General features: G+C 42.3%; 1 protein-coding gene across 2 annotated transcripts in view; it reads right to left on the reverse strand.

Moving 5' to 3' along the window:
* The window catches only part of ANKRD44 (ankyrin repeat domain 44), a 295,892-nt gene that overhangs the window by 31,557 nt on the left and 247,850 nt on the right, over positions 1-16,485 (reverse strand). For both annotated transcript variants that reach the window (XM_087435544.1, XM_087435543.1), the window contains exon 17: positions 8,027-8,098. In XM_087435544.1, coding sequence (XP_087291670.1) covers positions 8,027-8,098 — 72 coding nt within the window. The remainder of the gene's footprint in view (positions 1-8,026; positions 8,099-16,485) is intronic.

A 16,485-nucleotide genomic window follows, 5' to 3' on the forward strand; every position in this document is an offset into this window, starting at 1 on the left:
CCTTAACACACAAAGAGCTCTTACAAACCATTTTGAAAACTAGGAAAATGTGCAAAGGGCTTGAAGACGCAGCTCACAGAAAAAGAAATATAAAAGGCCAATCCACGTACCAAAAAAAATGTACATTTTTAAGATACTATTTTTCATCTACCAGATTGGCAGTGATTCAGTTTGGTCATGTCCAGGATTAGTTAAGACACGGTGAAAAAAGCAATCGGACACTCTGTTGGTGGAGTATAGATTGGTGTGACATTTGTGGAGAGTGATTTGACAAAATCTATCAAAATTAAAAAAAAAACAACTAAGTTGCAGACAGTACATACAGCATGACCTCATTTATATAAAAAGCAAAGCTATCCAGGGGCCAGCCCGGTGGTGCAAGTGGTTAAGTGCGCGCTCCGCTGCAGCGGTCCAGGGTTCGCCAGTTTGGAACCCGGGCGTGCACCAACGCACTGCTTGTCAGGCCATGCTGTGGCAGGCGTCCCATATAAAGTGGAGGAAGATGGGCATGGATGTTAGCCTGGGGCCGGTCTTCCTCAGCAAAAAGAGGAGGATTGGCAGATGTTGGCTAAGGGCTGATCTTCCTCACAAAAAACAAGCAAATCCATCCAGATATACACATATCTATATCTATGTATATTTCCATATTCGTAGAAAATTTTAGAAGGATACAAGAGAAACTGTTAACGGTGGTTACCTCTAGAAATGAGAGGTAAAGTAACGAGCATATGGACTTATTTCATCTTATCTTTTTAAAAATCGTTTGAATTTTTTTTCTTGCGTATGTGTTAACAACAATAACAAAAACTAGATATATAAAAGGACCCATAGAAATTAAAAGTACTAATAGAAGTTGTTTTAAAACTTTCTCATTACATTATTTTTGTGAATGATTATGTTTATTATATATTATGTATTCAACATGTTATATATAACATGTAATATAAATAATTCATATGATGACGAATCCCAAACTTATATCCCACATCTCCCTTTACTTCTAGACTTGTATATTCAACTGCCTGTCAATATTTCCACTTGAATGTCTAACATGCATCTCAAGCTTGACATGTCCGAAATCGAATTCTGAATTTCCCTCCTAAATCTTGCTCCCTCTGCAGCCTCCCCCATCTTCGTAAATGGCAACTTGATTCTTCTAGTTGCTCACGCCCAAAACTTTGGAGTCATCTTTATTTTCCCTCTTAAGCCCAGGGCTGTAGCCCTGCACAAGGGCTCTGGGACAATGGGCCAAGTGGGTGCTGAAAAACAGCCTCGCCGCCACCCAAGCTTTGCCATGCCCTGGTACAGGGACGTGTCTGCTGAGAGGAAAGGACATCTTTTGCTAACTCACACAGAAGCGTCATCAGGTTCTCAGGCATCCGCAGGGGAACATCCACCCACATTCCTGTTCTAATTCACACACAGGTGCTGTGTGACTAGGAGCAGCCCTCAATGCCACGTCCAAGCCATCATCATCTCTACTCTTCCTTTAAAATATATCCAGATCTATCCAGTTCTCACTATACCACCATCCTCTGTTGCCAGGATTATAGCAAAAGCTTCCCTCCCCATCCCTGCCCCCCTGCAGTCTATTATTGACACAGCTGCCAGATGAAATCTTCTAAAACCCAAGTTGGACATATCACTCCTTGATGTAAACTAGCCTGTGGTTCTTCCCTCATTGATAAGAAAATCCAAAACTTTCCATGACCATTCAGACCCTTAGGATTCGGGCTCCCACTACCTTCATCTTCAGCATGTCACCTCGCTCACTCTGTTCCAGTCACACTGCCCACCCCCGGACCCCCATGATTAAACATGTGCATTTCCTCCTCTGGGCCATTGCATCTGTGCTTTCTGACTCTTCTGTCTAGAAAGCTCCTCCCCAGAGAAACACACGGCTTTCCTGGTACTTGCGCTTCAAATATCACCTTGTTTGGAGGCTCCCCAGAGCCCATGTAAAACAGCCCTACACCCTCCACGTGAACACACTCCCAGACACTCTCCATCCCACTGATTCTGCTTTATTTTATCTTCATAGCACTTGATATCTGTTACATATCTATTGATTGTTTATCATCTAAGATTGAAGGCACTGTATGTGTGTTGTTCACTGCTGTGTCCTAGAATCATGCCTGGCACATAGTGGACACTCAACAATTATTTGATGAATAAACAAATGGATATAATGACTTATTATCATTTATTAGTATTAGCGGTAGAAATTATTTTTTAAAAAACAACGATTTAGTGAGGGCACTGTGCTGAGCGCTCGAGCTCTAGCATCTCATTTAATCTTTGCAAACATCCTTTATTACAGATGAAAAAACCAAAACCAGCAATGTTAATTAATTCGTCCAAGATCACTTGGCTTGTAAGTGACAAAGTCAGGATTTGAGACCCAGAATCTGTGACCTCTAAAATCCATGCTTTTAGGCAATGTCTATAATTTTTCCCAGTAATTCCATTTAACATACCATTTGACTTTCAAACAAAATACTTTTGTCTCTCTGTGTAATGGCACAGAGAGTTGAATAACAAATATCGAATAAGAAACCTAAACCCCTTCTCTAGAAGACTTAACACGGAGATAAAGTGACTTGACAGAACTATGAAGCAAGGAGGTATACTTCTGGACTAACTTCTATACTACTCCTCTTTTATTACACACATTGCCTTTCTTGAGACAGGAAAATAAATTCTTGTGTGTCTACCTCTCTGATGCGTACTTGCTATGCAGACCACACCTGCAGAGGATTGTAAGCCCTGAGTTTAACCTAAATTCTGAAGCAGCAGCTAACTTTAATTGAGCTGTATGTCAGGAAGCACCGACATGTAGCGCCTCATTTAACTGTCACCACAATCCATGGCTTGGATACTATTGTTATCTCCATTTTACTGATGAGGACACAGAAGGGCAGGGATGTTACCCAGCTCTCCCATGGTCACACAGCCTTATATGGTGGAGCTGGGATTCAAAGGCAGACCAGTTAGAAGGCAGAGCCTGAGCCCCAGGCCTTTCATGAGCTCCTACAGAAAGGGGGCAACATGGCCATGAAGTATGTTTCTTTAACTTTTTATTATAGGAAATTTCAAACTTATACAAAGAAGAGAGGATAGTGTAATGAATTCCCATATACCCATCACCCAGGTTCAGCCATTCTCAACTCAGGCAAGGGGTGATTTTAAGCCAGTGTGAGCACACCTGTCCTCCAGTGAAGGGCCGTGGTCACAGAAGCGTCTACGTCAGGTGTGACTCAGTCTATCTCACTTTACTCTGGACTTGAATCTGTGGCTTCTTTGAAAATTGACTTTGTATAACACTTGCTCTCGTTTTAAATTGCAGTGGTAGTAACTGATCAGCTTATGTAGAATCCTGACTTCACAGCAAAGGGAAATGACTCCACATAGACAATAGCAGGTTCTAGATGCTATTTGCAAATGCTGCTTCCTCCAGTGCCAGTAACTCTTATGAAAAAGACAGTAAACATTTTAATTTCTGTCAGTTTAACTTCACCTAGGAAAACACAATTGGCAACTTACAAACTGCATGCGTATCTACAAAGCACGATGGCTGACATATTTAGATTTAATGAAGAGAAGACACAGGGGACAGTGAACCATGCGCAGGTTGGAGGCCGGTGTGAAGGAATCAGCACCGTTCGGAGCGGCACAGTCACCTCACGGGGCACTTAGGCTGGGCGGTGAGGTAAGGACTTAGCCCATAAAAGACTCCTGCACTTTCCCCTTTAATCCTCACAATAAAAAACAAACTCATTAGCATGTGTTAAAGTTAAAGAGGCTGAATACTAAAATGAACCGGAGTGAACCCTGCTGGAAATTAGGAGAGCTTCAGAATTCCAATCCTCACTTTCTTCTATATCAGGCACCTGAAAATTCTCTTGAAGACAGAATGACCGAAAGGCCAGATTTACCTATAGAATCCCCTTGTTTCTTCCCTCAGTCTGGGCTGCAGCTCTTGAATTTCGGTATGCATAAGCATCACAGAATTGAAGACATAGAACTATGTACACTAAACTTCAAGGGCAATTTGAGGGGAATAATAATTATACAAGAATTTTCATTTACCTTCACCCTTCAGAGCTTAACCCTAGAAACAAACTACCAAATAACGTGGAATTCTATTTTATGGCTAAATGTATGATTCTGTCTTGAGGCAGTTAATATGGTTCTTGGAGTATACGAAAAAGTATATGACAAAGCTTTAAACTCTGAAAGAGACTCAAGCAGTCAGGAAAGGAGATTGTTCTCGTATCAGCAGCACATGTTGAGAACTGTCCTGTGTCTCCTTCTATTCCCATCCTAACCCAGGTGTTTAGTAGGTAATTCCACAAATAATTTCTGAAATAATTAAAAGAGGAAGTAATCACACAAAAGAACAAATATGCTGGTTTAAGAAGCGTGTAATATTTTGGCTTTCAATAGACAACCCAGTTTAAGCCTTCACTGGAGGTAGCAATCAAACATTTTAAATTTGTTTTATGAAATACCTTTAAAAAATCTCATTCGGTAACAAATATTTCTTAAAAATAATTAATTTCTTTGAACTTTTTAGATAAGAGCTGGGGGCAATGAGGAGAGAGAATTTGGGATCTCAATAGAATCCATGAAACAATGGGTCCATCTGGAAATCTTGACAGCTGGAGCCTTTCATATGCATAGCCTTGTTTCTTGATTTAATTTTTTCAAGTGGATGAAATGTTTATGAAATTCACTAGGCTGATAACCCTGGAGACTTGAGTCATTCAGCCAGGGAAGAGTAACTCAAGGCAGGTCAGGTTTCCAGTGGCAGTCAAGGTTTGAGGGCGTCTGGTTCTACTTCATCGCTAGAATGCTTCCATGGAAGAAATCATGTGCCTTGGGTTTTTATCAAGTTATTTGCCACAGAGGCCCCTGGAGAGGCTGATGGGCATACTTGTGGGGTTTTGAAGCAAATAATAATATATTTTAAAGTGTCAGTATTCAGAGGGCAAGAATAAAGTAGTTTTAGAATTAACCCACTGCTGTCACCTCATCGAAGTCATCATCCTCATCGCTGGCCTGGGTATCTTGCTTCTGCTTTTGCTTCTTATGATTTAAACTCAACACAGAAGCCAAAGTGATCCTTTCAAAACAGATGTCATATCATATCATCTGTCTCCTCAAAACCCTCCAAACGGTTTCCTGTTTTGCTCAGAGTAAAAGTCGAAGCTCTTACAATGGAGTACGAGGCCCTCCCCCGACTCCCACCCTCCACGTCCTCACCCCTCCCATTCTCCCCTCACCACACTGCTCCAGCCATGGTGGCCTCCTTGCAATTCTGGGAACATGCCAAGGACACTCTTACCCCAGGGACTTTGCCCTTCTGCCTAGACCGCTCTCCTGTCAGATATCAGCATGGGTAGCTCTCGAAGTCTCTGTTCAAACGTGAGCTTTTCTGCTGTGTGAACTAGCGCCGCGTCTGCCACCTCCACCCTCTACCTCACGGATCCGACTGTAGCACTTGCAGTCACCGTCCGTCATGCTATATATTTACTGGCCTATCGTCTCTCCTAGACTGGAAACTCGACAAGGACAGGGGCTGGGTTTTGTTTACTGCAATGTCTCCAGCTCCTGGAAGAGTGCTTAGCACAGAAACAGTCAGACTATGTCAAATGAAAGAATGACATTAGTGTTAACAATAGTGAGGATGAAGCTAGCTGATCGCACATATGTGCCAGGCACTGTTCTAATGGCTTTATGTGCATTAACTCATATCACCCCCCACGGCCCTATGATGGAGGTACTGCTATTCTCCCATATTATGGGTGGGGAAACTGAGACACAAGAGGTTAGGTGATTGGCCAAGATCATACAACAAACAATTAAATAAATAAACAAATTGGAAAGGGTTTGGGGATCCTTAACTAACTTACTCCTTTCATTTTACAAGTGGGAAAACCATGTCCAGGTGAGTTGCTAATGAGAAGACTGGTGGCTGGGACCCCTTCTCTGTGTGTACTCGTTAGGCTCCTGCCAGCTGCAGAGCGGCCAAAGCCGAACTCTTTCCAATATCATACCACCCTGTCTTGTGACTGGAAACCCACAGAGCTTAGCAGAACACCTGGCATATAGTAAGCACTCAATAATAATTTCTGAAAAAAAATGAATGAGAGATGACAGAATTTTTGGAAGCTAAGCAAGTCTCTTCTCAGATTAGTAGTAGGCTTGGCAATGCAATCAACCCCACTTTCAAAGATCATGAGGATTCTATCTGAGATAACCTTTCAACTAGGCTTCTCAGGGGACAGCTAGTGCTGTTTTTGAACCCTCAGCTTTGGGGTAACTTCTCCAGACACAGCAGATGGCTGGGTAGATTTTAGGGAGCAACCTGTACTAAGAACCAACTGGTACGAAGTTTTATACATATAAATATCCTACCATCCATCCATCTTTTCCCTCTAAGTCCATCTCCAGGAACAAATATTGATGCACATTTTAGCCTGATTTCACTGGACTCAAAATGTATGTATGTGTGTGTGTGTGTGTGACAGTGGGTGTGTAGTGGATGTGTTGGTGTGTGTGGCAGAGGATGTGTGAGTGGGGTGTCAGCAAATATGCTGGTGAGTGTGTGGGAAGACAGGCAATAAAGAAGGGCTCCACACAGTGTGATCAGTTCATCCCAAGCCTTGGGGGTGGCCTCGTCCCCTCTCACCTTGCCTGAGTGCTTATGTATGCCTGTTAATAAAGTGATTGTTCTCCAAAATCTCCACCCCAGTATTTCCTCAGAATGACATCGACGAAGTGCTTATGTGTGCATGGTGTTAAGTGAAATGTCATAACAGTTAAAAATAGAGACCCAGCCCCTTCCCACTCTTCCCGGCGTCCAGCCTCTGGGTGCATCCAGACACTGTCTTTGTGGCTGTGGACTGAGGCTCACAATTCAGCAGCACATTGGGCCGGTGAGCTGGCTGTTGCTGGCTGTTGCTGCCAGTCCAGGAGGTTCCTAGGCAACAGCTCCAGATTGCCAACTGTTAGCAGAACACTGTCTGACATAGAGGGGGGTGAGCTTCCCAGCTTGGTCACCCCCATGGAGGGTTTGGGGATCGCCACTGAACTGCTGCATTTCTCTTCAATTATTGGGACATGGAGAGGAAGCTTTACGGGGACGGAATACCTCCTCTTCCCTTTCCTCCAGGTCTCACCCAGTACAAGACTCAAAGCCTGAACCCTCCTCTGAAAGCCGGGTTTCAAGCCCACACATGAAGAGCAGAGCTGCAACTATGCATGTGCTCATCTTACTCTCACAAGTTTGTGCTTAAATCTCTCACAAGCTTTTGCATGTATGTGAGGAAGACTGGCTCTGAGCTAACATCTGCCAATCCTCCTATTTTTGCTGAGGAAAGTTAGCCCTGAGCTAACATCTGTGCCCCATCTTCCTTTATTTTGTACATGGGACGTCGCCACAGCATGGCTTGATAAGTGGTGCCCTGGTCTGTGCCCGGGATTCGAACCTGTGAACCCCAGGCTGCCGCAGCGGAGCGCATGAAATTAACCACTATGCCACCGGGCCGGCCCCTCTCACAAGTTTTTAATGTGGTATTTGATTATCTGTAGGTTGAATAATTGTGTATTGTTGTCTATAATAAATCTCTTAAATCAAAATGTTTTCTTTGAATTTCCTCAGTTTATTGATTTAACTACTAGATTATGGTAATTTTAAAGATTGTTAAAATTTATAACAATCGTTTTAAATACACTGTGGTAAGGGCTTTATGCACATTATCTCTTTTCCTTTGCCCTCATTTTACAGATGGGGAAACCAAGGCTCAGACAGGGTCAGTAATGTGTCTGAGGTCACCGGGGGTGAGGCTGGGATTGGAACTCAAGGTAGCCTTTCTCTCCGCAGCCTGCACATTTACCTTTGTACTATTTTCATTATTCCTTATTACTGCATTACTATGCTTCCATTTTAAGAGCAGCCTGGTTTTAGGAACGTTTAGGTTCTTTCTGGAACAGGCAAAGCTGCTCATAGCATCTCACTTACAGCTAAGTGGAGCGGACTCTTGGTAGCACCGGAATCTGAGTCTTCAAAACCACTGCTGGTTCTTTCCAAAAGCTGCGGAGAAGAAGAGAAAACAACAGTACGTAAGCGCAGTTTGCAAGAAGAATCCTACTTGATGGACGCTAATGTCGGCATAAATGAGAGAGAAGCCTTCAGAAACTCAAGAAATTATGAAACTTATCAGCAACGTAAGAAATCTGATATAGCATATCTAAAACAAATACATTAACTGAATATTTCAGCTTCTAGACCATCTCATCATTTGCTATTTCAAAAAAGGCTTTCCTACTTGAAAAGATGCTCACTCTCATCAATCCCGAAAACAATTCATGTTGAATCTACTTTTTACCTGCCAGATGGTAATAATGAAAAAAATTATAATACCCAGGGTTGATTCCATTATGAAACACACATTTACTGGAGATAGTGTTGAAAAAGACACATAAAGCTCCTATTCTCATGGAGCTTACATTCTAGAGAGAGAAAGCATAGTCAAACAAATACGTATACAAATAAGAAAATACCTGGTAGTGATACATGCTATGATGAAAATAAAATAGGGTGACGTGACGTGGAGTGACGGGGAAGTTACTTTAGCTGATGGTCAGGGGAGGCCTCTCCAAGGAAGTGACAGTTAAAGTGAGATCTGAGTAAGAAGAAGAATTAAACCAGGCAAAGGTGTGGCAGGAGAGTCTGGGAGGAGGGAGTAGTCAGCGCAAATGCAAGTGGGGATGAACGTGGTGAGTTCAAGGAGAAGAAAGGATAGCGTGACTAGGGCATGATGTTAGGAGGGTATCAGGAAAAACACAATCTCATGGACTCTTGGTGAAAGAACAAACTGTTAAAACCTTTCTGGGCAATCTGTGCATAGCTTTGACCCTAGGAATTAATTCCCAATAAATAATGAGACAAGTGCACAATGACACATGTATAAAGAAATGTATCCATTCAACAAATATTTGAAGAATGATAATCAATGTGCCCAGACACTGTTCCATGCACTGAGAATTCAATAATAAACAATATATTAAAAAAATCCATTTTCTCACAGGGGTTGGGACAGACAATAAAAGAAAGAAGTTATGCAGTTATTTAGAAAGTGGTAGGTGCTATGGAGAAAAATGAAACAGAGAAGGAGGGTTTGGAGGGCTGGAGGGGAGGTGAGTTTGCAATTTTAAATAGGGTGATCAGGGAAGGTCTTATGGAGCAGGTGATGGCTGAGCAAAGTCTTGAGGGCGATGAGAGAGCCTTGTGTACACCTCGGGGAAGAGCATGCCAAGCAGAGGGGACAGCAATTGCCACGTCGCTTAGGAATAAGTGTGCTTAAGAATATCAAGGAGGCTGAAGCAAAGTGAGCCAGGATGAGAATGACAGGAAAGGAAATCAGAGAGATGGTGGCAGTGGGGGTGGTGGTGTCATAAAGAGCCTTCGGGGTTGTTGTAAGGATTTTGACTTTTATCCTGAGTGAGACAGAATTTCACCAGAGTGTTGTGAGTAGAGGGGTGACATGTTCTAACTTTTAGACTCAAGGGAGGGCACAGAGACCATTGAGGAGCTGAGGCTATAGTCCAAGAGAGAAATTACAGTGGCTTGGACCAGCAGGCAGCAGTGGGGATGGAGAGAAGTAGTTGGATTGTGGATAATTTTGGAGTTAGAATTAACAGAATATGCTGATGGATTGAATGTGAATGTAACAGAAAGGGAGAAATAAAGAGTGATTCCCAGGTCTTTGTCCTAAGCAAACGGAAAGATGGAGGGTCCGTGAATTGAAATGGAGAAGACTGTGAGTGGAATATAGGTAGTGGGGAAGAGCAGTTCAGTTTTGGAAATGTTAAATTTTATATGTCTACAAAGCATCCAAAAGTACACGTTAACCAGTCAGCTGTTGGATATGTGGGTGTGGAGTTCAGAGTATTTAAAGCCAAAAGATTAGATGAGATGAGCAAGGGAATAAAGTAAACAGAGATGAGACGGGTTCCCAGGACTGAATCCTGGGGCACCCAACATTGAGAGTTGGAGAGATGAGGAGGAACCAGCAAGGAGACTTAGACTGAGCAGGCGAGCTAGAAGGAAAACAAGGAGAGCATGAGGTTCTGGAAACCAAGTGAAGAAAGGGTTTCAATGAGAATAAGTAGCCATATCAAATGTCCTGATAGGTCAAGTAAAATGAGGTCTGACAATTGACCATGGGGTTTAGCAACATGGAGGCTATTAGTGACTCTGATAAGAGCAGTTTATCAAAACATTGTTTATATGGAAAAATAGAAAAAGAGTAAATAACTAGCAATAGGGATGGGTTAAATAAATTGTAGTGGTATGTATCACCCCTTCAGATAAGTTATCCTTTAAGTTCTTCTTTGTATGGTGATGCATCTAAGGAATGAAAATCCAACACGCAAAGCCTTGATGTGTGGTGAATATGGTGGCACTCAATGTCCACTCCAGCCTCCTGAGTGGTGGGCTTGGGCTGCCCTATGCTGCAGAGGCTGCACAGCTAAAAACTACATTTCCTACACTCCCTTGAGCTACGGTTCCTGATGTGATTTAGGTTCTGCCAAGTAGATGCACTAACCTGATATTTTGAAGACAGAAGTGAGGCAGAGGAAATCTCTGTGATTTCTGATGGCAAGCACAGTTGTTTTGCTTGTTTGTCTGTCTTTTAGTTTCCTGTATACAGGCCACCGGTTTAGCGAGGTAGGGAAGCAAGACGCAGGGAAGCAGGACATGCATTTTTGGCATTGTGGGTCAGCAGATGCTGTGTGGCTCTAGGGCCAACAAGAGTGGCAGTGACGAGTCTGTCCCTGTATGTGAACTAGAGTGATGATGCATCTACTGAGCAGCCACTCCGGAGGCTGCTTGCTGATTCTCGGTCTCCCTGATCCTGGGGAAGGGGCAGTGGCCTCGGCAGTCCAGTTCATCAGTTCAGGCTGATTTCTGGAGGACCAGTCCCAGTCCCCTCTTCTAGACCTCCAATCCCTCTTTTTATAATTTTATTTATTTATTTATTTTTTCCCCCAAAGCCCCAGGGATAGTTGTAGGTCATAGCTGCAAGTCCTTCTAGTTGCTGTATGTGGGATGTGGCCTGAACATGGCCGGAGAAGCAGTGAGTAGGTATGCACCCAGGATCCAAACCCGGGCCGCCAGCAGCGGAGCGCGCGCACTTAACCGCTAAGCCACGGGGCCGGCCCGTAAATACCTCTTTTTAAAAATCGAATCTTTTTCTAAAAGGGCTAGCATCATTTCTGTTTCCTTCAAATGAACTCTGACTGATTCAAAGAGTAATATAGATTATTATAGAAGTTTTCTTAATGGGGGTGGCGAAGGGGAAATTACGCCACTCAATACACCAGAAAGCAAAACTTCCTAAAAATCTACTTTATCTATTTTTCTCCCTGAAAGTCCCAAACTTCTCAAGTGGAAAAAGACATTTTAAAGCCATATGTGTGGAATGATACCATTTTCATAAAAAAAAAAAAATCTGTATTGACATGACTACATATGCAGTAAAAAAGCCTAGAAATACATACCCTAAAATGTTTCACACAGTAACCTAAAAGTGGGATTATAGCCGATTCTTATTTTCTTCATCTTTCCTGACTTTTTTGCAGTGAACATATATTGTTTGTGTAATCAGAAAAACACTAAAGTTATTTCTGTTTGGAAAAAGGCTATCAGCCTTCCTTTTCATTTAATAGAATGGTGTCCAAACACCCCTAGATAGATCTAGAAGTCGTTTCTAGTCAATGCACGTGGAACAAAATACTATAACGTTCAGATTCTTTGGTAGATCAAATAACAGTGTAAAATTTACCATCTAAAAGCACACAATTTCAAGTTTGCAAATAATAATATGGGATGTATGAAACATTTTATGTTTGTTTTTGTTAGTGTGAGAATAGAACTTGGAACTTAAACAGTCTAGGATATGTTAGAATAATGACAGTAAATTTAATTTTAACTTCAAAGCAAAGAACTTGAAAACCAATCTGCCTTGCATATTGGAAATAAAAGTAGCCTCAAGTGCTTGAAAAGGCTAGAAAACATCTGTTCTTTGCTTTGTTTTGCAACATTATCACCTGCAAGACTTCCTGGAATTGACAGTGTGTACCAGCTCCAAATCCTGTCCTGGAATGAACTTTCAATCAAAGGAACACAGAATCATTTCCACCGTGATCACAAACATGATGAACAGAGGCAAGAAGACAAGATACTGTTTATAGCAACAAATTAGGCATGTTCCCAGAATATTCATTGTGTAATAGGATTTTGCCACACACGTACTTTGATCATTCTAATAGCACGTGACGTTTTACTTCAATCATTGTCCAAATATTTGCTGACAGTCATCTCTGCACAGGGACCTGGGTTAGGCACCAGGATTCAACTGCGCAGCAAGCAGATGTGGTCGCTGACCTGAGAGAGCTTACAGGCTAGTGGGGAACCCACAGATGTTAACAGGTAATGAAAACAGTGAGGCAAGAGCGAGGATGGAGAAGTGCAAGATGCTATGGGAACACAAAGAGGTACCTGTCATAAACTTGGGGGTCAGAGAAGACTCCTCTGTAAAGGAAAGTGTAGCCTGAGACCCGGATGGTCGGAGTCATCCAGAAAAAGAGAGAAGGGAATGTCCAGGTAGAAGGAAGAGCATGTGAGAGCAGTGAGTACAACAAATTTGAAAAACTTTAGGTTCAATAAGACTAGAGTAGTGTGTAGGGGTGAGGAAGGAATGAGGAGCAATGAGGCTGGAAATGTAAGCAGAAGATAGAGTAGGTACAGGGTGATCATATCATCATTGTCCAATTAGGACATTTTTGAGGGTGATAATTGTGCTGAGACAACAGTTGTAGACCAGGACCATCAAGTCAGGATAATTATTCCAAGTCATTGAAGTGCTTTAAGCAGAAGTGAGGCATGATCATGATCAAATTCTTGGGTTTTATAAAAATGGTGTGGAAAACAAACTGCAGTGGTGCTGGGGGTGGGGATTGCAACCCTAGAAGCAGGGAGATCAATTAGGATATTTCAACTATGGGATTTCAAAATTGTGAATTATTAAGTTGGTGAGGACTGATGGTGGCCTGAACTGCAGAAAAGGCAATGGAGATGGAAGAAAGTGGGTGTATTCAAGAATTTCTTTCACTCCTTTATTCATTCATTCAAAATTATTTACCGAGCATTGTGCTGGGCACAGAGATTACAGCTTTAATACGGTCTCTACCCACATGAAACCTAAAGTGTAATGGACACAATTCATTGATTGAACAGTGGAAGAAGGAGAAAGGGTAGAGTCAAGGATGACACCCAGCTTTCTAGCTTTGGTAACAGGGTGAATGGCGATGCCTTCTTTAAGATAAGAAACAAAGAGAAGAAGCAAGATCAGGGGAGAGAAAGATGTGTTGAGTCTTGGGTTGAAGTGCTGCTGGGACACTCAAGGGGAGATGTCCAGTGGACAGATGGATATAATGTTTGAAGCTTAGAAGAGAGATGTGGGCTAGAGTAACAGAGTTGGGAATCATCAGCAATGGCTGGTACAGTCCCCACTGTGAATAAGATTGCCCAGGGAGAGTACGTGATGAGAAAAGGGAAAAGAGCATGGGACACAAGCCTCAGGGACCCCAGCATTTAAGGATTTGGAAGAGGAAGAGGGTCTGTAAAGGGGGTGAAGCGTGGACAGAGAAGTAGAAGGAAAACCAGGACAGTGAGATGATGATTATGACGATGGTGGTGGTGGTGGCTATGATTATCATGGTAGGTAATGAAGGTGGTGATGGTAATAAATGATGATGATGAAGATTCTCACTGATAACAGCCAAAAGTTATTAAGCATTTACTATGAGTCACACACTCTACCGAGGGCCTTACATGGATCACCTCAATCAATCCTCAAATTATCCATTAAGCGACTTGCTCAGGTTCACACGGCCCATAAAGGACAGATCAGGGAATTGAACCCAGGTCTAACTCAGAACTCACGTTATTTACACCCCCTACAATGCCTTCCAATCCACCAACAAGCTGAAACTTTTCCCTGATATTTCACAAAAACTAGCAAGGATGATGATAGGAAAAGAGGAGAGCTTTTGCTTTTTTTCTTTTTAAAGTACGTGGGTCTTGTTATGTCTCTAACGTCAACAGTTTCCTTTAATCTGAGATTTTCCTCTTCATCTCGTAAGGAGTGGTCACCACTCATTTGACTACACAGCAATCACAGGAGACGTTAACTGGATTCTAGCTCCTCTAAGTATTCCTCTTCCTGCAGTGACGCTTCTTTGTTAGTTAAGAAGACAACGTGAAAAAGTGGAGAGAAAAGCAATTTGCCAGTCCTTCAAAACCTGCACTTTACATTTAGACTTAACTTTTCTTTCTAACTTGAAACTTGGTCCTAAACATATCAAGTCCAAGGGATGAGGCATATACACAGCACTGCTCAGATACTCAGTTCTGCACAAATGTCTCAGGGGAGGGATATGGGGGCCAGAGAGAGTCAGAGAGCTTATACTGTGACTCATTATACAAACTGGTAATTCAGCCTGTGGTCTGCAATATTACTGGAAAATAACATTGCTCTACAGAGATCAACCTCAACCTACCTTGTCACAATCAGAAATGGAATGGCTCTTTTGAAACACAGTTATAGCTGAGAATACATGCCAAAGAAGCAGCATCATAAAAAGCAATGAGTTCTGCACATAACACTTGTGGTTACAAATCAAAGAATACAATTTTATATGTATAATATAAAGCAAACCAGTTATAACTTTCTTTTAAGACTACTTCCAATTAGTACGTCCTCATGCTTATCATCAACATTTACACAATCCATACATTCACATGTTAGTTTTCACTTAGAATTACATGATAAATCCAATGTCCACATCCAGTATGTTGCCATAGGCTTCTGCTGGTACAATAGAAAATTTGCACTCATTCCAAGGATTGACTTGGTCCTCTGCCTAAACAAGCTATTAAAATGGCTGCTTTAAAAAAGCCTTTATCTGGACTACTTAATCTTATTTCTTGTCATCTTCAAAATCCCAGAATTGCTTCTTTTCTCGATTGATCCATCATTTATGAAGCCTGTTTGTACAGTCTACCACTGCATGACCCCACTTCTTCCCCCACAGTCTCCTCCTCCCACCTTGCATTTGCCAAGGCTCTCTTTGGGTGAAAAAACCAGAAGGTTTGGGATTAAAGCTACTTCAAACCCTTACCGACAAGGTAAGGATGGATGTCTGCAGTGGGAACAGAGAGAAAGAAGATAGGATGAGAGCAAGCAGATTTTTCAACATCTTATTTGTGAAACATGAAATCTCAGGTTCAACTGGTGGATGACTGGGATGCTCTATAATTTTGAGGGGCCTGAAAAAATTATTATATTTCAGATTACAACAATTCATAGGACATTTTCTGAACCTGGAGGGCATTTCCACAGGATTAGAGGGCTCACACAAAGAGTATCGCAATGTCTTGGATTTAAAAGCAACAAAAGTAATAGAAGACTAAATTTAACCCTCTTTCTCTACAAACTGATCTGTGATAACAATATCAAGAATAAATATGAACTCACTGGTAAGCCAAGTGGCCACTGGGTTAACAAAACAGTAAGCTTATCATGCAAAATTGTGAGGAAAGACATAAATATTACATTTGAGCTAGAAACCCAAACTGTATAAATAGTATAGATTATGACTGGCTGTTTGAAAACATGACAGGAAAAAATTCAGGGATCCCAAGAGACTTCACGCTGATGCAAAGCAGTTTTTAAATGTGCTATTTAGGAAAGCAGAAGGCAAGTATGGCTCAGACTGTACAAACAGAAAAGTTCAGCCAGGGGGTCTGAACCTCTCTCTTCTTGGAGAGGTTAGACTCTGACTACACAACTAGTTTCCATAAATTAGGAGGGACAGGAGGAGCTAGAAAACCCCTCAGAAAATCTCCATAGGGACCATGTAAAGGAGGTCCTCCAAGGGAAGGTTTAGAAATGAATTTATGTATCTTTTTGCAGTGAGGACTGAGAGGACATTCATGAGTCTCCGAGTCTGTGAAGGGGTGCAAGCAGGCCAAGGCCGCTAGATAGTTGGCACCTCTGTCAGAAATTCTATTTCACATTCCACTTATCTGTGCTTGAGAACGAAATGCTATTCGGGCAACCTCACAGCCACTCCCGAGTTAATTGTGCTGCGACCTGGCTCTGGCTCAGTCCAGAAAGGAGGGGCTGGACCCACAGAGGTTTCAGACCACCCAGTCTGGGTCAATACCCTCGATTCAGAGGATTCCAGGGGCCCAGGGTAGAGCTCAGGGGATCAAATAGGTCTTGCAGTGTCAGAATTGATGTGATGTTCCAGGCCACACTGGACTTCAGTGGACCCCAGTGGACCCCACACCTTTTGGCCTAGCCCAAAATAAACTAGCTTCCTCATGACAGCACATTAGTAACAGCA

This window comes from Ceratotherium simum, chromosome 9 (genome assembly GCF_057802395.1).
Source record: "Ceratotherium simum simum isolate JZ-2026a chromosome 9, ASM5780239v1, whole genome shotgun sequence".
Classification (NCBI taxonomy): Eukaryota; Metazoa; Chordata; class Mammalia; order Perissodactyla; family Rhinocerotidae; genus Ceratotherium; species Ceratotherium simum.